The following is a 24,612-nucleotide window of genomic DNA, read 5'->3' as shown; positions in this document are numbered from 1 at the left end:
TTATCGGCTGCAGGAAAGCATTCAAAAGTGAAAGAAGAACCAAAGTTTTCGGCCCCTCTCGGAAGAAGTTCGGAATCCCAGTAGGCCACTTAACCAAGAGGAACCCATGCAATCAGGGGAAGCCAGAGGCCCATTGACCGCAGAAGAGCAGGGTCGAAATATTAAAACAATTAATACCTTTCTTTTCCAGGGTTGGGTTACCTAAAGAGATCCTTACGGATCAGGGGACCACCTTTGAGTAAATTGATAACAGAAATAAAGCAAGTACTTCAGATTAAGACGCTCCGAACCTCAGTATATCATCCACAAACTGATGGTTTGGTTGAATATTTTAATACAAATATAAAGAGTGTCCTCAAAGTTGGTGGAAGCAGACAGATGAAATTGGGATGTAATGATACCTTGGGCCCTTTTTGCCATCCGGAAACCCCCCCCCAATCCTCCCTGGGCTTCTCTCCCTTTGAATTACTATATGCTAGAGAAACTCCAGATGTGCTTGACCTGTTGAAGGAGACTTGGGAGGAAAGAGAGGAAGCATTGTTACCACTTTCACAAACCGCTCAACGTCTAAAAGAGCACATGACCACAGTAAAATCTATAGTACATTCCCACCTGGCTAAGGCTCAAGAACAACAAAAGTCAATTCATGATAAGAAAGCCACACTTGGAGATCATTTTACATCAGAAAACAAGTTCTCGTACTATTGCCAACTTCTGACAATAAAATGCTGTCTAGGTGGCATGTGCCGTTTTTCATTTTCTGGTAGATCAGTTGCCAGATGTTTTTCCGAAATGAACCTGGATGAGTAAAATGGTTTTTTCATTATATTAGAAGCCAGAAAAGATATAATCATACAGGATTTGGAGAAGATGTTAGCCTCTGATATAATATTACCTTCTTGTCTCTGGTCTACCCCAACAGTCCTTGTTGAGAAACCAGATCAGACATGGCAATTTTGTATAGGTTTTTGAAAGGTAAACCCGGTATCCCAATTTGACAACTATCCCATTCAGAGAACTGATGATTTGTTTGACCAGCTGGGATCCACTGTTTACCTTTCTACCATCGACCTGACCATGGACTATTGGGAGGTACCAGTAAACCCAGAAGACAAAGAGAAAACCGATTTTTCCATCCCTGTAGGATTATATCAGTTCAAAGTACTCCCGTTTCGGCTTCATGGAGCACCCGCTACTTTTCAGCGACCTATTGATCAGATACTATGCCCATATTCTGTGGGGAATAGTTGGATGACATAGTCATCGACAGTAAGACCTGGAAGGACCATATGTACCATCTGTACCAAATAGTAAGGGTCCTAATGATAACTGGCCTCACCACTAATCCAAAAAAAATCCACTTAGCACAATCACTGTAAGGTATGTATGATTATTTGTAGGGAATGGATTAGTCCAATCCCAAACAGAAAAAGTAAAAGCGGTCCAAGAGGCCCCTATACCAAAAATGAAAAGAGATCTGAGAGCTTTTCTTGGGTTAGTAGGTTGTTATAGAAGATGTGTACCCAACTATTCCTCTAACAGCCGGCCTTACAGACAAACTTAACAATGTGAACCCCAGAAATTAAAATGGGGCTGCGAAGACCAAGCTTGTTTCACCATTCTCAAGCAAATTCTTAGTAATGAACCTGTGTTTAAAGTAGGTGTCTTTACTAAAGAATTTATTCTGCAAACAGATGCATCCCAAAGTGGACTAGGAGCAGTTCTCTCCCAGGAATATGACGGCATAGAACATGCAATCCTTTTCGTCATTCAAAAACGTTTTCCTAGGGAGGTAAACTATGCCACTATCTAACTCGAGGGACGAGCCATAAAATGGGCTGTATCACATTTGCGTTATTATCTCACAGGCATACATTCCAGTTTGTTACCGATCATTTCCCTCTGACATTAATCAGCCTCTGTAAAGATAAAAATGCAAGAGTAATGGGCTGGTTTCTGGACCTTCATCCCTATTGTTTCAGTATAGAACACAGGAAAGGAAAAGATCAAGGGAATGTAGTTTACATTTCCCCTTTCCCAATAGGTTCTGAAGAGACGAGTGACATTAGGGCAAGGGTACGTGATGAATCTGATGGAGTCATCACTGGTTCCCCGAGGAGAACCTCCCTTCATGTGGCCAGGGATGGGCAGAAACTACCCGACTCCCACCCTGGGGGTGTCTATCGGCGGAAGGACCGCATGGGGGAAGAGCACCCTCGAGAAAATGGGGGCGACTCAACAGACGAGACATGGTATACTTTGCCATCTCTAGGCGATAATGACATCCATTTATTTCCATCTAATCTATGTATAGCATATGGTGAGATAGAACATCCTAGTGAAGGTAACAGAGTCACCCTGTTAAGCAATGCATCTTGCTGACGCTGCATACCTGTTTTTCCTGATGGTTATGCTGTTGACGCCAAACTGTCCTATGGAGTGAAGTTAATTAAATGCGAGAAACCAACCCAGGACCCACTAGGGTGCGACTGGGGAGTCCTGAATCCGCTCCCTGAAATCCATGGCTATGCTATGCCAAGGGAAAGGGAGCAGTTTGCAGGGCGAGTGGCGTGACTGTGATGCTGGAAATGCATCGGAGGGACAGGGCCTCCGTATGCTTGTCCTTTACTGCTTTTTATTGTGTGTTCTGTCGTGTTTTCCGCGCAGGAGTTCATGTGGAACTCCTGACGGTGCAGCGCTCTCTTTTGGTTTGGCGAACAGACCCATGGGATACCCTTAAGGCACCCATGGGTAGGGGTACAACCCTGTGCCTCTAGTGTATGTTTTTGGGCACTTTTGTGTGACCCACAGAGCAGGGTATGGGCTGGTGGCAGCTCCATGCTGAAATGACTGGTGCCCTGAGCGTCCTCCATTTTGGGATGCCCAGGCCCTGTCATTGGAATCGGTAGATTCCTGATGGAGACCAAATGGCCCCCATGGCCTCTTGTCTTCCATCGCCTGTTACCTTGATCTTCCCGAAGTCCCGGGAAGCTCTGACTCTGTCCCTTCCCCCCTGATTGGCTGTTGGGAGGAAGTTCCCTATATGGTAGTGTGGGGAAGTGCTGACCAGACTGGCTGGAGCATTCTCAACGACCGTATGTTGTGGGTACTCCTGTGGGTGGGACCCGAGTGAATGGAGTGTGTGACTCTTAGAGAGAATTCTCCTTCTAGGGCTAATTTCCCTCACCTAGTGAGTCCCCCAGCAGCTTTGCTGGATTTCTGGAGTTTATTTTTTCCACATGGTAAGAGTGTACATCCTTTTTCCACTCTTACATGTGTTTTGCCCTATGTGTTTTTACTCATTGTGTGATCTTGGGCACTGGAGCACACCACTCCAGGTGCCCCTGTTATTGTATGGGTTACACAGCACCTTCAGTGTAGTAATCCAGGGTTGTCTTTAAGACTGCTCCATTCATTCCGCTGGGTCACACTCAAGCATCCAATCACGACTACGGGCATTCATGCAGGCAGGCAGCCAATCGGGCACACAAGGTATTCAGGCCATTCACTTCCCTACAGACACTCACAACAAGTTATGTGTATTGGGACAAATACCGAGCCATTCAACACTCCAAGCTGCATTCATACCGGTTTCGGGCAGGGCTGTCTCAACCATTGTGTCAAACGCCAGATACTAGACAGCTACAACATAGAATGTATATTCGTCACACACTCCATTCACCCAGGTCCCACCCACAGGCGTACTCGCAACATACGGTCGTTGAGAAGGCTCCAGCCAGTTTGGTCGGCACTTCCCCACACTACCATATACGGAACTTCCAACCAACAGCCAGTCAGGGGGAAGGGACAGAGGCACGGCTTCCCGGGACTTAGGGAAGATCAAGGTAACAGGTGATGGAAGGCAAGAGGCCATGGGGGCCATTTTGTCTCCATCCGGAATCTACTGATTCCCAATGACAGGGCCTGGGCATCCCAAAATGGAGGAGGCTCAGGGCACCAGTCATTTCAGCACGGAGCTGCCACCGGCCTGTACCCTGCTCTGTCGGTCACACACAGGTGCCCAAAAGCTTACACTAGGGGCACAGGTTTGTACCCCTACCCATGGGTGCCATAAGGGTATCCCACGGGTCTGTTCACCAAACCAGAAGAGAGCGCTGCACCGCCAGGAGTCCCAGATGAACTCCTGCACGGAAGACATGACAGACCACACGATAAAAAGCAGTGAAGGACAAGGATACGGAGGCCCTGTCCCTCTGATGCATTTCCAGCATCACACCGTGGATGGGACAGAAATCGCCTCTGGACCAGTTACCCAGTGCACAGATGGAATAACTGTGCTGTGCCAGGATGGACATCGGGAGTGTATTTCGTTCGATCTCATTAAGGCACCTCAGTTCCGGTTAATACTAGGGATGCCATGGTTAGTTGCTCACAACCCTTTGATAGACTGGCGGGCACAGAAATTAACTTTCCCCGGCGACTGCTCCCAGGCCTGCTATTATCCAGAGCCAGAACCGACTTCCGTATCTCCAAGACTCCCAGAACAGCAGTATCTACCCTAGGAGTAACTAATACCTTGCCACATGAATACCACAATTTTCAGGACGTATTCCAAAAGGACCAGGCTAACACATTACCACCGCACAGGCCATATGACTGTCAGATTGACCTTGTTCCTGGTGCACAAATCCCTTGCGGCAGGATCTACGCTCTCACCGAACCAGAAAACCTTCATTTAAAATCCAATTTAGACCAGTACCTTGCAAACGAATTTATCCACCCATCAAAGTCCCCGGCAGCCAGTCCGTTGTTCTTCGTACCGAAGAAAGAAGGGGACTTGAGAACCTGTATTGACTACCGCGCAATAAACCAGATCACCGTTAAGAACCGCTACCCCTTGCCACTTATCCCTGAAATGCTGGACCAAGTCAAAGATGCCCAGATTTATGCCAAATTGGAACTTCGAGCAGCGTACCACCTGGTCCAAGTCAGAGACGGAAATGAGTGGAAAACCGCTTTCCGTACCAAATATGGCTTGTATGAATATCAAGTCCTGCCTTTCGGGTTGTGCAAATTTCATGAAGGATGTCTTGAGAGAATTGATTGACGTTTGCGCCTTAGTGTACATAGACAACATCTTAGTGTACTCAGCCTCGAAACAAGATCATATCAGGCACGTTTGTTCAGTCCTCACCAAGCTCCGTCAACATCTTTTATATGCAAAGCTTGCAAAATGCTTTTTTCACGTCACCGAAGTAGAGTTTCTTGGTTTCATCTTTGCGGCAGGAGGCATAAGAATGGACGTACACAAAGTAGACGCCATTCTAAAATGGCCATCACCAACATTTCTAAAAGGGATACAGAGCATGCTGGGCTTTGCGAACTTCTACCGCCGGTTTATCCCAGACTTCTTTCAGGTTGTGCACCCGATCATTGTAATGCTACGAAAAAACAATAAAAGGTTTGCTTGACCGAAGAAGCGGAAAAAGCTTTTCAGGAACTGAAACGAAAATGTATCTCCGCCCCAATCCTGTGACATCCTCGTCCAGACCTCCCTATGTCGTGGAAACTGATGCTTCCAGTATGGTATGGGAGCTGTCCTTTCACAGAGGGACCCAGAAACTGGCCAGCTGCATCCTGTGGCCTTCTGGTCAAAAAAGTTCTCACCTCCAGAGATTAATTACACCATCACGGACAAAGAACTCCTGGCCATCAAATCCGCCTTCAAGGCGTGGCAACACTATCTTCTGAGGGCTAGACACACCATTACAGTCATCACAGACCACCGAAACCTGCAATATCTCAAAACAGCCAAGGCCCAGTCCTCGCACCAGTTGCAGTGGTCCCTTTTCTTCGCCGAATATGACTATGTAATCACGTTTCGACCAGGGGTCAAGAATGGAAAGGCTGATGCCTTTTCTCATATGGGCATCAATGAAATGGTATATACAACCCCAGACCCGGTACCCATCATACCTGAAGACAAACTCGTGGGTATCACGACAGCCTTAACACAAGCAGAATTATGAAATGAAATTCAACGGGCGATGGACCCTGATGCTTTCCTCGCGTGGCAAACCCAAGGAGAACAATATTGCATCAAGGATCGATTGCCCTTTTTTAGAGACCGGCTATATGTACCCAAGAAGGAATTACAACAGCATATTATTTGAGATTATCATGACTCTCTGATCGAAGGACACCCTGGGATCGCCAAAACCTTAGCTAAAGTGAAACAGAACTTTTGGTGGCCTACCTGGCGTAAGGACGTCGCCCAGTATATTCAGTCTTGCAGTGTCTGCGCAGAAAATAAATCACAAAAACAGAAACCATTGGGTCTCCTACAACTATTGGATATTCCTTCCGCTCCATAGCACACTCTCTCCCTTGACTTCATCACTGATCTGCCTCCCAGTCAAGGGTTTAACACCATTCTTGTAGTCGTGGACTTATTCTCTAAAATGGCACACTTTATTCCTCTCAAAGGCCTCCCAGACACATCCACCTTAGCAAAAGTGTTTCTGGAGGACATTAAGCTACATGGCTTCTGATCATTTCTGGTCTCTGATCGAGGCAGCCAGTTTGTATCCAACTTTTGGAGAAAATGCTGTGCAATGGTGCAGATTAACGTCCGGTTATCTACCAGTCACCATCCCCAAACGGACGGCCAAACCGAGAGGACCAATCAGACCCTCGAGCAGTATTTACGGTGCATGCTGCACCATGAATTAATAGATTGGAAAGACTTACTTTGCTTAGCCGAGTATGCATACAACAATTCTGTACATTCTAGCACAGGACAAACACCTTTTTACACCCTGTATGGCAGGCATCCACGTACCTCGGAACTCGACTTTCCAGCCAGCTTGGAAAAACCTGTAGTAAAGACTCTCCACACAACCATCACTCAGGCTTTCAGAAAGGCGAAGGAACATCTCTTTCATGCTAAGGAAAAGCAAAAGCACTTCGCCGACCAACGCCGGAAAAAGGCCCCAGACTATCAAGTGGGAGACAAGGTTTGGTTAGCCGCCAAATTTGTACCCATGAAAGGGACCCGTACCTTCCATCCACAATACATAGGACCCTATACCATCAAGGCAATTATCAACTCAGCAGCCGTCAAATTGGACTTACCACCTAATCTACAAATCCATCTGGTATTTCATGTGTCCCTCTTAAAACCAATACAACCCGGTACATGAATTGAGACACCACCAAAACCCATACTTAGTTATGGAGAACCTGAATTCGAAGTCAAAGGCATCCTGGACTCTAAATACTCTAGAGCCAAGTTATATTATCTTGTTGACTGGAAGGGATTTGGACCCCAAGATAGATCCTGGGAGCCCAGTGAGAACATCCATGCACCACGTCTGATCAGAAGGTTTCATCGGCACTTCCCAACTAAACCTGGACCAGACAGGAGAAACACTGTGGGAGGGGCTTTTGGGGGGGGGAGGAGGGGAGTGCTGTCACGACCCTCAGCCCTGATCCCCACTGGCAAGCCCATTGGCCAGGTGGAATCAGGACTCAGATCTCAAATAAAGCCTGGCATCCATGTCTCAGGCCCTCTTGGGGCCAGTCCTGGCACCTTTTGGAGCCAGGCTCATACACAGTGAAAGACATCTGCTCAGGGAATTACTTTATTTAGGCTTTCATCCAACATGGAGGCATCCAAATAGCTTGATTCCCAAGAACCAAGCTATGCGGTATAGTGTTTTGGGTGTGGTGGCCTAGGGACTACTTTACCTGGACTACTTTGCAGATGCTATTTAAACCACACCCGAACAAGACAGCATGCTCCGCGTTACTTTGCAGCTAGCAACGTGACGCTCACCGTGTCCAGCTTATTCACGAGCCTCGGAACCTGCAGAAAAACAAAAGAACATCGTTAGCAGCAGCATTTTACCTGTGATCTCCATCTTGACTGCTCGCAGCTCCTGGGTAGCTCCGTTGGCTCTGCGCTTCGCCCGGACCAAAGAACCTGAAAAAGGAATAAAAGACATATTTAAAGGAGGTATTAGAGACATTTCAACCACAAATTGTTAAAAGACTTACCTGGCTGATCGCCTTTTGGCCGGCATCGCTCCAGGAATCCACACGTGCTGGGAGCACACCGCGACCTATGAAAAAGGGAGAAAACACTGGTCCGTGAAGACAAGACATCGCAGCGCTGCGCAAAGCACTTACCTCATCATAGCCCTTATTGTGCGCCATCATTCACCGGCGAGGCCCAGCTTTGCCAGTTCGCCACGCGGACGCTCCGCACATCTAAGGGAGATAAAAAGAGACATTATCAAACAGAGAAAGGCATGCAAGAATAACAACTCAATAAATGGCAATAAGACCTACCTGAAAGACATTACTTGGGCCACTTTCAGTGAAGTAACTGGACCGCACACACCCACAAAAGACAACGCGCCCCTGCCCAGAAAGCAGGACGGAGAGCTCGCCAACTTCTACAACAAGGTGAGAAGAGGGCCTGAAGTCATACGGGAGGTGGACAGAAAACTTACATTGGTCGGCCAGTCCTAAACACAGTCCTCCTGTATTTCCAGGTGGAACTTCCACCGAGAACCATACCAGGGAATCACTGAGAAGTATACCAGCGACCAACTGGCTGGATGGGGTCCCTGTGGATACCAGGTGAGCATAACAATTGAGTAATGAATATTAATACGACTGCAAAGAACCGAGACTGAGAACCATTGTATGATTGGAAAGCAAGTTGACGCTAAAGCCAATATACTTGAGATCGTGGATAGAAGCACATGTTATAATTTGAAAAGGCCTGGCAAGGAAGTGTCCCAGACATGGAAAGTAGCGTGTCTGGGCTCGCACCCAGTTGTGAACTATACAAGGAGAAGATATCGAAACTACAATTCACGGTAAGGGAAAGTCCCTTAAAATACTAAACTGTGAATTAAAGTTTTAGAGTCCTAGCTGGAGTGTATACCAGGAAGCAAAGTGGAAGTGAATAGTGAATAATGAATGGAAGTATTGCAGAGTCCTGGCAGGTGTGTATACCAGGAAGCAAAGTGGAAGTGAATAGTGAATAGTGAATGGAAGTATTGCAGAGTCCTGGCAGAAGTGTATACCAGGAAGCAAAGTGGAAGTGAATGGTGAATAATGAATGGAAGTATTGCAGAGTCCTGGCAGGTGTGTATACCAGGAAGCAAAGTGGAAGTGAATAGTGAATAATTAATGGAAGGATTGCAGAGTCCTGGCAGGTGTGTATACCAGGAAGCAAAGTGGAAGTGGAAGTGAATAGTGAATAATGAATGGAAGTATTGCAGAGTCCTGGCAGAAGTGTATACCAGGAAGCAAAGTGGAAGTGAATAGTGAATAATGAATGGAAGTATTGCAGAGTCCTGGCAGGAGTGTATACCAGGAAGCAAAGTGGAAGTGAATAGTGACTGGAAGTATTGCAGAGTCCTGGAAGGAGAGTATACCAGGAACCAAGTGGAAGGACAAGATAAACTGTGTGTGAAGGAAAATAAAGGCAAGGCCCATACCCCTTTAAAAGTCATGTAAATTGTAATGGCAAAACAAGGAGAAGGATGTAAGGTCTTGAAGTTCGTTTGTATGAAAGTGGTACAAAATCCTGGCATGAGAATATACCAGGTGAATAGTGGAAACTAACAGTGAACTGGATAAATAGAATAGACCTGAAAAAGCTGATAGGAACCCGGAGGATAAAGCCTCTCCTGAAGTGGATGGAACTTTGATTTGTTTATTTGCACCTTTTGGAAATTTACTTTGAACTGCTGGAGAATAGCTACATGTGGCAGCTAAAAAGACATTGCCCTTTTCATATTATATTAAGGTTTAGTGTGTGAGGGTCAAGTTAGGGTTTTAAACGAAGGATGGAGGACTTCTTTTATTTTGGACATTCTTACAGTAACCTCAGTTAGTTTTGTTGAGGCAGGGGAACCCCTCATATAGTCAGGGAAGTATAGGACTTCATCCAAAGTCCTTTTCTGTTTTTTATTTATAAAATAAGTCTATAGCAACCAAAATAATGCCTCTGTGTCAGACTCTTACTCTCGACTCCTCACAGGTCCTACATCATGTATCCCGGAAAAGGGGATGTCTATACCCGGTAGAGTTTGCAAGGGGATAAAGGGGGTTTTCGTGGATCCGTTTTTTTGACACAGCAGACATGTTAATACAACATTTTTTGAAGTCCCCCGAAAATTCTGGGCTGGTAAAATCGATTAACAATTTGTTCTGGAGTCTTGGAGAACCCTGTGTGTCTAGATGTAAGGTGAGCATGGGCTTTCTACAAAACCTCCCTGCTTTGACTTTTTGGGGCTACTTACTGGGACGGAACTACATCAGTGGTATCTCCTCTATATAGTTAGCCTTGCTTAATAAAAAAGAAAGGGTCCTCTTCCTTTCTCCTTTCTCCTTCTGAAATTACTTTCAGGAATGTTTCTACTAATATCGGACCAATCCATTGCGCAAAGGCCAATTTATGGCATTATTTCGGTCTCATCATGGATGCTCTTCTAAGTTGCAGAGTGTAAATTCGGGTCTGAAGCTTGGTCAGCCTCACTGAATCTCTTTGTCCCTCTCTGCGTGTTCTTGGTCTGGGACTTCTATGTTATAGGGGAACACTGTCCTCTCCACTTTATCACCAACTTTCACTCGGTATGAATCTTTCCCATTGTCCTGCAGGTGAACTTTTACATCTCCCGTATAATCAGGTTCTACTTCTCCTGCTAACAGGTCCAACCCATATCTCCAGGGTAATCCGCACATGGACGTTGGCCAGATATAGGTGCCTGGAGGTGGGGTTAGAACTAGGCCAGTTGGTATTATCTGCCCCCCTCCTGGGGCTATGGTCAGGTCCTGACTTTTACTGAGGTAGAACCCTATGGACTCCCAGCGGCTACTGTTGGGGTGCTGGCCTTATCTGTTAATTTGGTACATTTCAGAGTTACCCCGGTTTGTATCAGCCATATCCCACCGCTGACACCATATGTAAGGGTGCAGAAGTAAGATACTGACACGGAGGTGTCATAGTGTTTGCTATAGACGTCTAGTCGAGGGTAAATAGAAAAAGAAATCCCTGTCTCGTCCTACCTCCAAGAGGGGTTTCCCTGCCTCAACTGAAATAACTAGTGTCAGAATGTCCAAAGCAAAAGTCTCAATGCCTAGCGTCAAAAATCCTAACTATGTCCTTTACACTCTAAACTAACTAAATCAAAGGAGATGTCTTCTTGGTCCAGAGGAATGACTCTTTCCCGGGACAAAAGGCAGTTCTTGTCTTAGTCGGACTTACCCAATGTGGTTTCAGCCACTACTTAGCTGTGTGGGGAATGGATCCCCTTCCTCAGGCTTACAATGTAGTTCCTTGGGGGTCACCGACCCTGGTTTGACATTCTGGCTTCCCCTTGCCATATACTGCACTGAAGAACAGTCTAAATGCACTCCTTTAGCTGTAGCGGGTCCCTGGCCCTGGTTGGCAGACCCAGTTCCCTCTCACCAGACACAGCAACAAAGAATAGCCTGGATACACTTCCCGAGCTGTAGTGGGTCCCTGACCCTGTTGGGCAGACCTGGTTCCCTCTCACCAGGTACTGCGAAGCAGAAGAGTTGCCTGGATGCACTTAGCAGGCTGTGATGGCCCACACCAACTTCATTCACTAACCTGCCAAGTACTGTATGAACTGTCCATTAACTTCCAGCTCTTTATTTGGGTGTGAGTCCCAAACTCGCAATTCCAACCTAAGTTTTGCTTTCTGTGGGCTTGGTTCGCTCTCCTGCCAAGGCTTAGTACAAGTCCCTCTTTTACCAGCCTTCCGATTCGTGCCACCACCTCCCTGAGACTTCATTGCCTTCTCGGCTAACCACATATCTTGTGGTATGGTCTGCACGTGTGTTGGCTCCATTGTGGTAGCTAGACTCTTTTGTGGGCCTCCGGTAACTTCCTGGAGCATCCCTTGCAATGTGGTGGGACAGTGTGGTCTTCGGGCGCCCATAGTCTTAGTCCATCTGTGGGCCGTGTATTCCTCATGCCCTGGACCGGCCTTGGACTCTCCCTATTCGCAGTGTCCCAGGCAGCACCCGCCTGCATGTCTGGCCTGTACTGGCTCTCGCGGTTCCTCCAAGGAGATCTTGACAACCTGTCAAGTCCTTATTCCATTTTTATCTTGTTTCTTCCAACCAATTGTCATGAACCACTAGACCACTGCGTTTCCTTGCCAAACTGCAGTTGCAGGATAGCCATCATAAACCGCAGTGGATCTATGATCAGGGAGCCCAGATGAGCAAGTTCAAGGTGGGAGACACAGCACTCTTATTACTGACCTCAGGGAATAAACGGATTGCCCAGTGGCATGGATCCTACACAGTTGCACAGTTACTCAGCAATCACATCTTCAGGATTCAACAAGACGCCCACCGGACGACCAGCCAAGTGTATCACATCAACTGGCTAAAAGGAAGGCGACATCCGGTGGAACCCTCCCTGATGTCCACCGTGCTAGCTCCTGTAAACAAACCAGCATTGGTTGGCAGATTGAAGGCCAAAGAACCTGTAGGATAAACAGAAACCAGATCTACAGAACTATTTATAGCATTTCTCCAGGTTTTCTGTGATAGATCTAGGTGTGCACATGGCTGCATCCACTGGACTTAACACCCAGAGGCAATCCAGTTCAGCCCTCTCATAATCTCGTTCCAGAAGCATGCTAGCATGCAGTAGAGCAGAAGTCAAAAAGATGTATCTTGGTGTGGTGCTCCAGGGTCACCAGGCATTCTCACAATCATATGTTGGTGAGATTGTGATCTACAGCAACAGTTGAGCGTAGCATGTAAAGTACTTATATGTAGTGGCCCGCAGTCTCCAGAAGCCGGCACTTGCAACCAGTCTAGGCAAACGCCATCTCACCCTCTGATCAATAAAGAGCCTGGGCTTTCATGTTGAGAAAGGAACCGTTCAGACTCAGGCGACCAAGATGAAGAACATCCAAGTTATTCCCAAGAGGAAACTACTACCTTTCGTAGCTCTGGTAATCTATGATTTACTATGTATGCCAACATTTCAATCTTGAATGGGCTGTTAAGAGATTAACTCAATGGATCAAAATGAACATGCTCCAATGGTCCTAAAGTCCCTAGAAAGCCTTTGGTCTGTTGAAGCACTCCCTATGTCACCCTCTCCTCCGGATTATGCCAAACCTCACAGAATTGTTCATCCTCCAAGTGGATGCTGTAAGGAAGGCATGGTATCAAGGCATGGTATCGAAGTAAGACAGACACAAGTGACCACAGTTCAAGGGTGTTTATTGAACTTTCACAAGGGGGGTGAAAAACACATATCTAAACCTAAATCTACAGATGGGAGCAAGCTACGACCATCAAATAATAATAATGCAGTCCTAGTGGAGTCTTGTCAAAAGAAAAGGGCCTATACTAAAAAAAAAACTATTGCCAATCCTTACTGCTACTTTACAAATAGTGTGGTGGTAATGTTCATAGGTGTTCACAAAATGTTAAATTGGGTTTTTTGGGCCGTTGGCATCCCTTCCCCACGTTTTCAGCACTGTGCAAGGCGGTTCACTCGAGCCAAGCACACACTCTGGCTTCTTCGACACAAGGATACAGTTCTAATTCTAGTATCAGTCTTCTGCGCCCAAGTCTCTTTTCTCATCAAAGTCTGTTGCTTCAGAGGGCCTGATGTTCAAAACAAAAATAGCAAGTTATTTACGTCTTATAATTATGCGATTCGGGTGTTTCACCCTAGATCCCCCTCAGCCGGGCTCAGATCCCTTTATGGATACTGCGGATCCCCCATTTCCGTGCTCAGATCCCTTTATTTTCAGGTTCCACAATTCTACTTTTCGAGTGACTCAAGGGTCACCCCGGATCCTCCTCAGTCAGGCTCAGATCCCTGCTTGTGTTCAATTAGTCTAACTCAGCCGGGCTTGGACCAATTGCCATTCACTTTATACTTGTCGAAGACTTTCGAACGTGCACAGGGTGTTTCTTGACCTGTTGCAGGACCACTTTGATACAAATTCCTTTCTTACAATGCAGTTGCCATTCAGTTGGATACCTAACAGAGACTTTTGAATGAGCACCCACGTGGCTCTGGACCACTCTGTACACAGTACCTGGTTTGGCTTTTCCCAAGTACATTCACTCCTTCAGTTTCCATTTGTTTGCGTCTCTCATCACATGCACGTCAAACACTGTCCTCTGTGAATTTCTTCATACAATGTTGCTGCTTGCAACCTTGGTTCGAACATAAACTGATTTTGTATCGGTTTCTCCGACTCACCGGCTGTGCTGCTTCTACTTGCGCAGCTTTCTTGCAGGCGCCAAGGACATTACCATGGCGGCAGTCGCTCCTCCTGGCCTCGGTTATCAACACGGGAGTGCCCCGAATAACTTTTAATGCACAGCGTATGCTTGTACAGTTTCAGTTCCCAGTAATGGGCTTCTCACTTTCCAAGGGTCGTAAAAGTAACAGTTTCTAGAGGTCAAGGGTTCTTCCCTCCTTGCGACCCTCTCTGGTCTCTCCGCCTTTCTCCTCATGTTGAATCGCCACCTTGGAACTGCTGCTTCCTTGTGTGCTTTTCCACGCTGAGTGTGCTTTCATGCTCCATCTTTTATATATGTGGATGGGAGTCAGGTGTTTGTAATGATTAATAATTGGCTGACCAGGGTGTTGGGACATTTCAGGTATACTGCTCTGGTGTTAGTCCGTTGTCGCTCATGATGAACTGTCCTTGAGAAAGTATTTGTGTCAGGAAGTGGGGGGGGGGGGGTCAACTTCCAGGTACCCTACAAGGTAGGATGGGGAAAAGGTGTTACAGGAAAGGGGATACCGCATCTCACCCTTCAGTGTCCCACTCTGTGAAGACCCCACATCCAGGTGATCCGCCAGCACTGGTCCGCCCCAAGGAACTGGACCCAATAGCGATGGCTGTGTCCTGGCCACCTGGATGACAGATCCCCGAGGACTAGCATGTAAGGCACCTTCAGGTTTCTCACATACCCTTGCCCTATGCAAGGTGGATATGTTTGGTCTTTGTCCAGGTTCTTCATTTTTAAGACCTGGTAAAGAACAGGAACAAGATATATACAGGGGCTGTAGCATAATCCACTGATCTCTTTATGACGGTATAGGTAGAGGTGTGGTGGTTTTGTCAGTCTCTTGAAAATATCCTATGAACTGGTCTCTAGTGATTGACTCTGATTTTATAGGTTCTGTTTTTTTCCCAGTGCCATACTGGAGAGTTTTGGGAGTAGTAATTTGAGTGCCAGAGTTCCTGGGGTGAAAACTGTGTAGAAGAAGGTGGAGTTTCCGGCAAGAGAGTGGAAAAGGTAGGTAAATCTCGATCCAGAATAACTTCTTCGGGAGTCCAGGAATGATGGCTGATGATATTAAACAGGATTTGCTGCTGATGTTAATGTGTACAGGTATTTTGGGGTATACTTCGTTGTCCCCGTGTACACAGGTAACTCTAACTAGGATAGTGTTCTCAAGGTCTGTTGTGACCAAGGGAGCTCTTATAGCGATTTGCTTACTGCCTGAGTCAATTAATGCCTTCACTTTCACCCAAGCTTTTTCCTATTTGAAATCCGTAGAGGATTGACACAAACACATGCAGAAGGTCTCAAGATCTTCTTTGGGTTCTTCCCACTCTTCTCCCTTTAAACAGCCTATCTCCATAGGTTTGTCTTTTTAATTTTTCGGACAGTGCCTGGCCAAATGCCCAGTTTCTCTACATGAAAAGCAGATAAGAGGGGGTGGTCTGCTTCCTTTAGGTTCCTCCCTCTTACTTTCGTCTTTGGTTTTAAGGTTAGCTCTCTTGGCTTCTAGTCTCTATTTTGGTATCCATTCTTTGATTCTACATGACCCTCCTTGTTTGTCTATCCCTTGAGGTTGAGGTTGGTGGACATGTTTATAATCTTTCCGTTCCTCACCTCGATGTACCGAGTGGAAGTGTTGGGCCGCATCCAAGTGGTTTTGTGCGGTTTCAATGGCCGCAGTTAGGGTAAGTTGACTTAATTGTAAGACAGCCTTTTTCAAAAAGGGGGACAGAGAATTGGTCAACTGTTCTAGTGTGATAATTTCTATTAACTGTACTAAGGATTTGTTATTGATCCAAAGGGCTATGGTATTTTTGATATGTTCACCGATTTCCAGGGTGTGTCTCCCAGATTTAATCTAATGGCCCTCAATTTTTGTCGATAGAAATTACATGTTTGCCCCACTTGTTTTAAGAGCCCTTCTTTGATGGATACAAAGGTGGCTCCCAGGGCAAGATTGAGTAGTTGGTAGTGTGAGAAACCTGAAGGTGTCTCCCTGACTAGTCCCCCGGGATCTGTCATGCAGGTGGCTAGGACACGGCCAGCGCTATTGGATCCAGTTACTGGGGGTGGACCAGTGAGGGAGGGTTACCTGGATGGGGGATCCTCTGGAAGTGGAAATAGAACGGGTGAGATGTTGTATCCCCCTTCCTATAACACCTTTTTCCCCATCCTACTATGTAAGGTACTCGAACAATTTACTCCCGCCCTCTTTTCCAACATGAATACTTTCGAACACCTCAAAAGACGATGGACAAACATCAAGGACCTGACTTGCCCCAACACAAGGGTCAGGCAATTGACCAGAATCGCACACACCTGAGGGCCCTTTCCCTTCCCCACAGGGATAAAAGGTGGAGCACGAAAGCACAATACGAGCAAGGTAGACCGCACAGCGCGAGAGCTAGCTCAGCACGGCAGTTCAAGAGGAGGAGAAAGACGGCGCGAACCGAGAGGGTGGCAAGGAGAGAAGCAACCTTGCCCTTTCCGACCAAGGCCGATGAGACCTCTGCAGAAGGAATCGTAAAACCGCAAACAATAGCCAGCATGTGTTGCAGCAGATGTCAACGGTACACGAGACCCTCCTCTGCTGATAACCAAGGCGGGGAGAGACGATTGTCTCCGTGGTACCAACCTTGACTCCAAACGGAAAGAAAGACAAGCGGTTCATCACAGCCGGTGAGTCGAGGGGAGAGCCGATTAGAAACCGAACTGTGTTTACCGTAAAGTTGCAAACGGCTAATTGAACTGTGAACTATTGATACTAAAAAGGGAGAAAACCAGTGACAGAGGAGTCTGGCACCACGTGTGTGCTCACTCAGGAAACGCTGGGCAATTACCCGATTGTTAAAACTACCTGAACCAGAAGGCCTTGGGAAAGGCAAAAAGGGGGTCAAAGTGGTCATAGAGGTGTCTTGTAAAATCCTCTGTACCATTTAAAGTATTTGACCGACAAATGATTGGGAAATAAAGGGAAGTGAGTCCTGCATCGTAAAGGTTTTATGAGAAGATTTGCAGTTGGCAAGAGTGAACCTGGAAGAGGGATGCTGATAAAAGGGGGCGAAGTCTAAAGTCCTGAAATACAGTATGTTGACAAGAGTGAACCCTGCAGAGGGATGTTCACAAAGAACTGTGTAAAAAGACATTAGGATTTGTGAATGCCAGAAGGGTCTGAGTCTGAACGAGGGAGATCCATGGGGTGATCAACCATCACCCGAAGATTTGTGAATGCCAAGGGGGAATGAGCCCGAACGAGGGGAATCCAGGGGTGAGAAAGATATCCAACCGTGCAAACAGAAAGGAACTTCAAACTTTTGTTTATTATTTGAAATACATCAAGTCCTCGGAGGAAAGCAACCTTTTGTAGAAGACACTTAACCAGCAAAGGCCCTGATCGCTGAGAGCGGAAGTGTCAACTCGTGCTGGGAAAGCTGAAGTGTGTGCTGTGCTCCAGAATCCTACCTTGTCCTGTGCTTAAAAACGTGGAGAAGGGAGACCTCGACTACCACATCCTGACTTATTACTTGTGAACACTTCCTTCTTTCTTATGAACAGTTTCCCACACAGTTCTTTTATAATCAGAGTAAGGATTTGGCAATAGGTTTCTTAGTATAGGCCCTTTTTATTTGACACAACACCACTAGGACTGCCTTATTATTTGATGGTCGAAGGGTGCTCCCGTCTTAGATTAGGCATTTTTCCAACCTACCTATACAGTTTAATAAACGCCCTTGTCTTTACTGTTGCCATCATGAGTTCCTTACAATAGCTGGTCTGTAGTTCACCTTTCAATAGAGGACCCAAATAGCATCTTATTAGGTTTTCTTCCCATACTATTTGGTCAGCTAATCTTTCGAAGTTCAAAAACAAGTTCCCTAGATCTGCCCCTTCTAGGTACTGTTGAAGTATCCCCTGGGGCAGATGGGGCATAGCTTGCAACTCAACCAATTTTGTTAACTTTTCTTGGATTCTAGCTTCGGCATGCATCTGATTGGCCACCAACTGGGCTATAATCGATGTTTGTACGGCCATTTCTTCCGGTGGGGGTAAAGGTTCCTTCGATGTTTTTTTCTGAATCTGAGAAAAAACAGGTCTCATCTCCTTCAGCTAAGGTTTCAAACTCGTCTGATCCTTCCAAGTCTGACTCTGCCGAAGGGAATGGTTTTCCTAGGTTGGTCTCTAACCCTGATGGTCCCACAACAGGATAGTATTTGGGTACCAAAATAAAAGGCTCAAGAGTGGGGGGGCTTTAGGGCACTAGGCCTAATAAAGGTAAAGGCTGGTTGAACTTTCAGTATTATTTGATCCCACTGTTGTATATTATAATGAGAGTGGGAGGGTAGCTAAGAGTACCTACGTTTTGAAGAACAGATCTTGTTGACCAGTCTGGATACTTAGTTGAGAAAGTAAGACCTCAAGGAGTTCAACTATCCTCTTTTCCCCTTTTGGTGGTACAACAATCAACAGCATGGATCTTAAATGTTTATCAGTTGAATCACATCCCACTCTGACATCATATGTAAGGAAGGCATGTTATCGAAGTAAGACAGACACAAGTGACCACAGTTCAAGGGTGTTTATTTAACTTTCACAAGGGGGGTGAAAACGCCTAACTAATCCTAAATCTACAGATGGAAGCAAGCTACGACCATCAAATAATATAGTCTTGTCAAAAAAAAGGCTCTATACTAAAAAAAATGATTGCCAATCCTTACTGCTACTTTGCAAATAGTGTGGGTTAATGTTCATGGAAAAGTGTTCACAAAATGATAAGTCAGGATGTTCGGGCCGTTGGCCTCCCTTCCCCATGTCTTCAGCACCGGGCAAGGCGGTTCCCTCGAGCCAAGCACGCACTCTGGCTTCTTCGACTCCAGGATACCGTTTAATTCCAGTATCAGGGCCTTCTGTGCCCAAGTCTCTTTTCTCATCAAGTCTCTTGCTTCAGAGGGCCTGATGTTGAAAACAAAAATAGCAAGTTCTTTACTTCTTACAATTATGCGATTTGGGTGTCTCACCCTGGATCCTCCTCAGTCGGGCTCAGATCCCTGCTTGGTGTTCAATTAGTCTCCCTCAGCTGGGCTCAGACCAATTGCCGTTCACTTTATACTTATCGAAGACCTTCGAATGTGCACAGGGTTTTGCTTGTCCCGTCCCAGGACCACTTCAATACAACGTTCCTTTCTTACAATGCAGTTGCCATTCAGTTGGATACCGAACTGAGACCTCCAAATGAGAACCCACGTGGCGCCGGACCACTCTCTACACAGTATCTGGTTTAGCTTTTCCCAAGTACATTCACTCCTTTATTTTCCACTTGTTTGCGCTTTCATCACATGCGCTTCAAACACTGTCCTTTGTTGATTTCCTCATACAATGTTGCTGCTTGCAACCTTGGTTCAAACATAATCTGATTTTGTATCAGTTTCTCCGACTCACTGGCAGTGCTGCTTATACTTGCGCAGCTTTCTTGCAGGAGCCAAGAACAGTACCACAGCGGCAATAGCTCCTTCCGGCCTCAGTTATCGACCCCGGCTACTTTTGATGCACACCGTAGGCTTGTTCAGTTTCAGTTCACGGTTTTAGGCTTCTAACTTTCCAAGGCTGGTAAAAGTAACGGTTTCTAGATGTCACAGGTACTTCCCTCCTTGCGAACCTCTCTGGTCTCACCGGCTTTCTCCTCATGTTGAATCGCCACCTTGGAACTGCTGCTTCCTCGTGTGCTTTTCCTTGCTCAGAGTGTGCTTTCGTGCTCCACCTTTTATCCGTGTGAGGAAGTGTGGTGGGAGTCAGGTGTTTGTACTGATTAGTAATTACCTGACCAGGGTGTTGGGACATGTCAGGTATACGGCTCTGGTGTTAGTCCGTTGTCACTCATGATGAACTGTCTGTGAGAAAGTATTTGTGTCTGAAAATGGGGGGGGGATTAGCTTCCAGGTATCCTACCTGGTAGGATGGGGAAAAGGTGTTACAGGAAATTGGATACCGCATCCCACCCTTCGGTGAACCAATTCCACTCCCTAAAGATCCCTCATCCAGGTGATCCTCCCTCACTGGTCCACCCCCATGAACTGAATCCAATAGCGATGGCTGTGTCCTGGCCACCTGGATGGAGTTTCAAAAATTGGGTTAGTACCCTCTTATTTGTTCACAGGGGGCCTAAAGCTTGAGGGATGGATCAATTGCAAAACACAAGGGAAGTCAGTCAAGTCTACCCCACCCTTAAACACACAGGTAATGATAATGGCCCACAGGGGGGCTAAGCTGTATTTTCTTCAACCATTTGTGGTCAGGCTAACAATTTTAAACACTGTTAAAACAAAGTTTATTCTAAATTAATGATGTATCAAGATTAAAATTACATATAAACAAATACCAGAAGACATGACTGAAAAGTTAATTCACAACACAAGGAACTGTGACAATTACACAACTAAACAAGTAAGGTTAGTAGCTAAAAAGTGATTAGATGTGCTGCAAGCAATAACAGCACATTTCATCCGTCGACACTTTTGCATGTTTGCAGCTCTGGGTTAACTCAGAAAGGTTCTGTTTCAGTGTTTGTATTATCCTCCGAACTTTCTTCAGGACACTGGTGCTAAGAGCAGAGTGATGCAGTTGTGGAAACCGTGGGGGTGGATGTTTCTTCAAATCTATTATTTCTTCTCTGCGTCTTGGGTTGAGTTTCAAAAGGCTCCTGTCTGTGCAGTAATGTGTTATTGCTTTATATCTGGTGGTGACTGGTGATATGTTTTTGCCAGGCGGTTCAGAAAATGCGGCAGTTGCTCTAGTCCAGCAAATCTGTATGGGCTGTGACTGCGCTTCATGGACTCAACGCCTGAACGTTTAACAAAATCACCTTCAGTCACAGCCCATCCAGATTTGCTGGACTAGAGCAACTGCCGCATTTTCTGAACATTGCCTGGCAAAAACAGATCAACGGTCACCATTTGATTGAGGAAACCACAAGACCAGCCAGTTGACTTTTTTTTGGTTGGACTAGCTATAGTTCTCTTTTTAGTTTCCCCTCCGTACTCCTTGTATTTTCTTCCATCTTCCTTGATTCTTCCTCTTATCAACTGTCATACTTTCTCTTACCATCTTGTTTTTGGTATTTCCTTCACCTTTACCCACCTCCAATCCATCTCTTCATCTTCTTTCCTCTCTTTCCAGTCTACTTCCTCAATAGCTTCGTAACCCCTTCTGTCCTCTCTGCCCACTTCTATTATTTTCTCCTCTTCGGCCCAATCTCCTTTTCCTTCTCACCACCATTTTTCTTAGAACTCTCTACTTCCTCATGCTCCCACAAGTTGCCTTCCTCCATCTCTTCACTCCTAATTGATTTGCACCTTGCTCGCCGCCTCCTTGCTCCCCCTCCTTGCTCCCTACACCGCTATCGCAGTCCTTACTTTTAGTCCCTCAAACACTTTTGTTTAATTAATTTCACCTACTGGTCCTTTGTCTCTCCCGCTCTGTCTAGCACTACGAGGAATCCTATTTCAGGCTCGGCTTTCTAGGAGTCTAATTGGAATAGTAAAGTATACCCTTCTAGAATATTTAGGGGAAAACAACTAACATATCACCAGTGTTTTCTTTTGTTTACCCTTCTTACTTCAGATTTAACAACATTTTAAAATGTGGATGCATAACGCCCCCGGGAGGGCGAGTTCCCCCGTGGGCAAACACGTAAGTACTGTACTGTGCTGATCAGAACGCCCCACAAACATTCTCTCCAGGATTGCCAGGCAGCTGCACTGGTTGGGTCCTTTCTGCTCGCAGCATGCTGCAGCTGGAGTCAGCAATTTTAGTAGGACTTTGATTTCTTCATCTTTTAGGCGGAGACAAAAGGGGGACTGTAGCCAATAAGGCCTCTTGGGCATTCACTTGTTTGCAGCACATGTGGATCCCTTAAAGGGCACAGAGAATTGAGTGTGGCGTGCCAGTGAGTGCCACTTACAACAAGCCCTGATGCAAGGTGGGGTGATCTGAGGGATCTGCAGTGTCCCTCTCCTGGGCCAAGCACTACAAGATGTGTGGGGGCACCAGCGTGCATGGTCACTGCATCCCCCAACTGCAGGCACAAGCAGGGGGCTTCATCACAAGGGTTGAATCAAACTTACTATTTTTCTCTTCATTAGTTGAACAGTAACAGATTTTGAAAGTAGTATTATGAGGTGATGCGCTGATTTTCAATGGTTGTAAGGAATGTTGTAGAACTCAGTGGGACATTTCCTTTTAGGTCATGCTACTGTTATCTGTTGTCAGGCTTTTCTTTGAACCATCGTGACTGATGCATTGTTTGCTGTTTCAGCTAAAGTGCCAAATGCTGTGGACTTTCACACTTACACTTTAATATCCAGGAACCTCAGTGTTTGGGAAATTCAGCTTTTGGCACAATCTTTTTGTCAATTAATAATGATGGCTCATGCCCATGATATTATTTTACTGGTCTCTTTCCTTTGTGTAATATAGTGTCTTTCAAATTCACTTGTGTACATATTGTGTTTCCTCTGCTAGCTGTAATATTATATGTATCTTCCTTTTACTAACAGGGCATGAGTTTGTTTCCTTCATAATAAAAGAAGAGGAGGAGGTATGTTTTTTGGACCAATGGGACTTGAAGAACAGACAGAGCAGCAATTTACCCAGAAGTGAGTAATTTTATACTTACACAACCTCCTTGTAATGACAAGTTTACGACGTGTAAATGACAAATCCACACTTGTTGTTACTCACTTATCACGCAGTGGATGCCCACAGTATTTAAATAATTTGTTTTTAATTTAGTGTTTGCTACGCAATTCACGTAAAAGATTGTTTTACCATTGTTAGAAAAATCTTTTCTTTGTGCTGCTTTCCCATTTCTGTTAGTGCCGCAGAATATCTGCATTCGGTGTGTGTGATCCTGGACAGATTTCTGGGAGTGAGGTCTTCTTCAAGCTAAATCCCTAGTTTAACGCTTTTCATTTTGAGGCACTGATCGGTCCTTACATCTACCATTACAGGGTTCCCCATTTAAGTCTGTTCGACCTCCCTTGAGGAGAGTAGTGCAGATTCTGGAAAGTCGGCTGATCTGGCAGCAGCTTGAACCAACAGCTCCTGCTCCCTCCCCTGTCTGTGGATATTGGATCACTGCGCCTAGCAAATGGGTGCTGTGAACAAAAAGAAGATGGAGCCGGAGAACCCTGCCCCAAAAAAGACTAAACAAGATGGTGACTTGGAAGAAATGCCTGGCAACAGCTAAATGTATGCTCTCTTGTTGAAGGTTTCACAAGATGTGAGTGAGGTGAAGTGTTCCCTGACTGAGCTGAATGCAAAGGTCAACCACCTGGAGTCTCGAGTTGGAAAGGTGGAGTCTGATAATACAGCTTTGGTTACAGAAGTGGCAGTGAGCTACAGGGCCTACAAAGAATTGAGGTCTGAAGTTTCAAAGCTTAAAAAAGGAACATGAGCCTTGAGTTGGAAAGCAGAAATCTTGACCTTCGCTGCTGGGACTACAGGAAGATGCGGAGTTAGATAAAGATCTGATTTCCCGAGTTTTAGTGATTCTAGCAGATGTACTGGGAAAGATGATTGTGAGTCCTGAGGATCTGGATTACTGTTCCAGAGCTGGTAAGATTGTAGCTGATAAACCAAGACAAATTATCCTGGTGCTCACTAAAGTAAGTGTCAAGGAAAGCACCCTAAAGGTTGCAAGGAATGAAAGGAAACTAATGCATGGTGGACACCCGCTAGCCATTTTCCCAGACTACGAAAAGGAAATTGTGGAGAAAAGGAAGGCTTTTAAAGAAGCAAAGGCTTTGGCTTTGGAGAAGAATATCAAAGTGATTTACGTGAAACCAGCAATTCTGAAAGTTTATATGGATGGATGGAGGTGTGGGATCCACAGATGACCCTGCTGGGGCTGAACTATGGCTCATAAATGCAGGAAAACCGAGGGTTGATCAAGAATAGCTTTGTTTTTTTTTGCTGTTTATTTAATAATTCCCTTTCAGATGTACATCAGGATAAAGGTTCAGTTCAGTAGTATGCAGTAAGTGGCCATGTAGAATTAATAGTAAGGTTATATCCAACTTTTTTAGGTATTTGTTTTGTTTTCATAAAGTTATGAAATGTAATTGTCATTTACCGTTATTAACGGCCACATAGATTTTCGTTATTTGCACGGGTTGAATGTCCATGTGAACATGAGGGATCACGTGGGTTCTGTAGGGCCATTCCTCTAATAGCAGTGACCCAGAGGATGTCAGTATGGGTCATGAGGAAGTGTGGATATTACAGGCGGCACTGATATCAATGCAGGAGGGATGAAGTGAGACATTGCGG

The 24,612-nt window shown here is 45.7% G+C and overlaps 1 protein-coding gene across 10 annotated transcripts in view; it reads left to right on the top strand.

Moving 5' to 3' along the window:
• The window catches only part of LOC138521215 (zinc finger protein 566-like), a 332,766-nt gene that overhangs the window by 255,297 nt on the left and 52,857 nt on the right, over positions 1 to 24,612 (top strand). For all 10 annotated transcript variants that reach the window (XM_069633874.1, XM_069633870.1, XM_069633873.1 and 7 more), the window contains one exon: positions 22,839 to 22,937. In XM_069633874.1, coding sequence (XP_069489975.1) covers positions 22,839 to 22,937 — 99 coding nt within the window. The remainder of the gene's footprint in view (positions 1 to 22,838; positions 22,938 to 24,612) is intronic.

The sequence above is a fragment of the Ambystoma mexicanum genome, chromosome 13, assembly GCF_040938575.1.
Source record: "Ambystoma mexicanum isolate Mex_15411 chromosome 13, UKY_AmexF1_1, whole genome shotgun sequence".
Taxonomy (NCBI): domain Eukaryota; kingdom Metazoa; phylum Chordata; class Amphibia; order Caudata; family Ambystomatidae; genus Ambystoma; species Ambystoma mexicanum.
The sequence above is the reverse complement of the archived record's forward strand: the minus strand, read 5'-3'. Positions and strand labels throughout refer to the sequence as shown.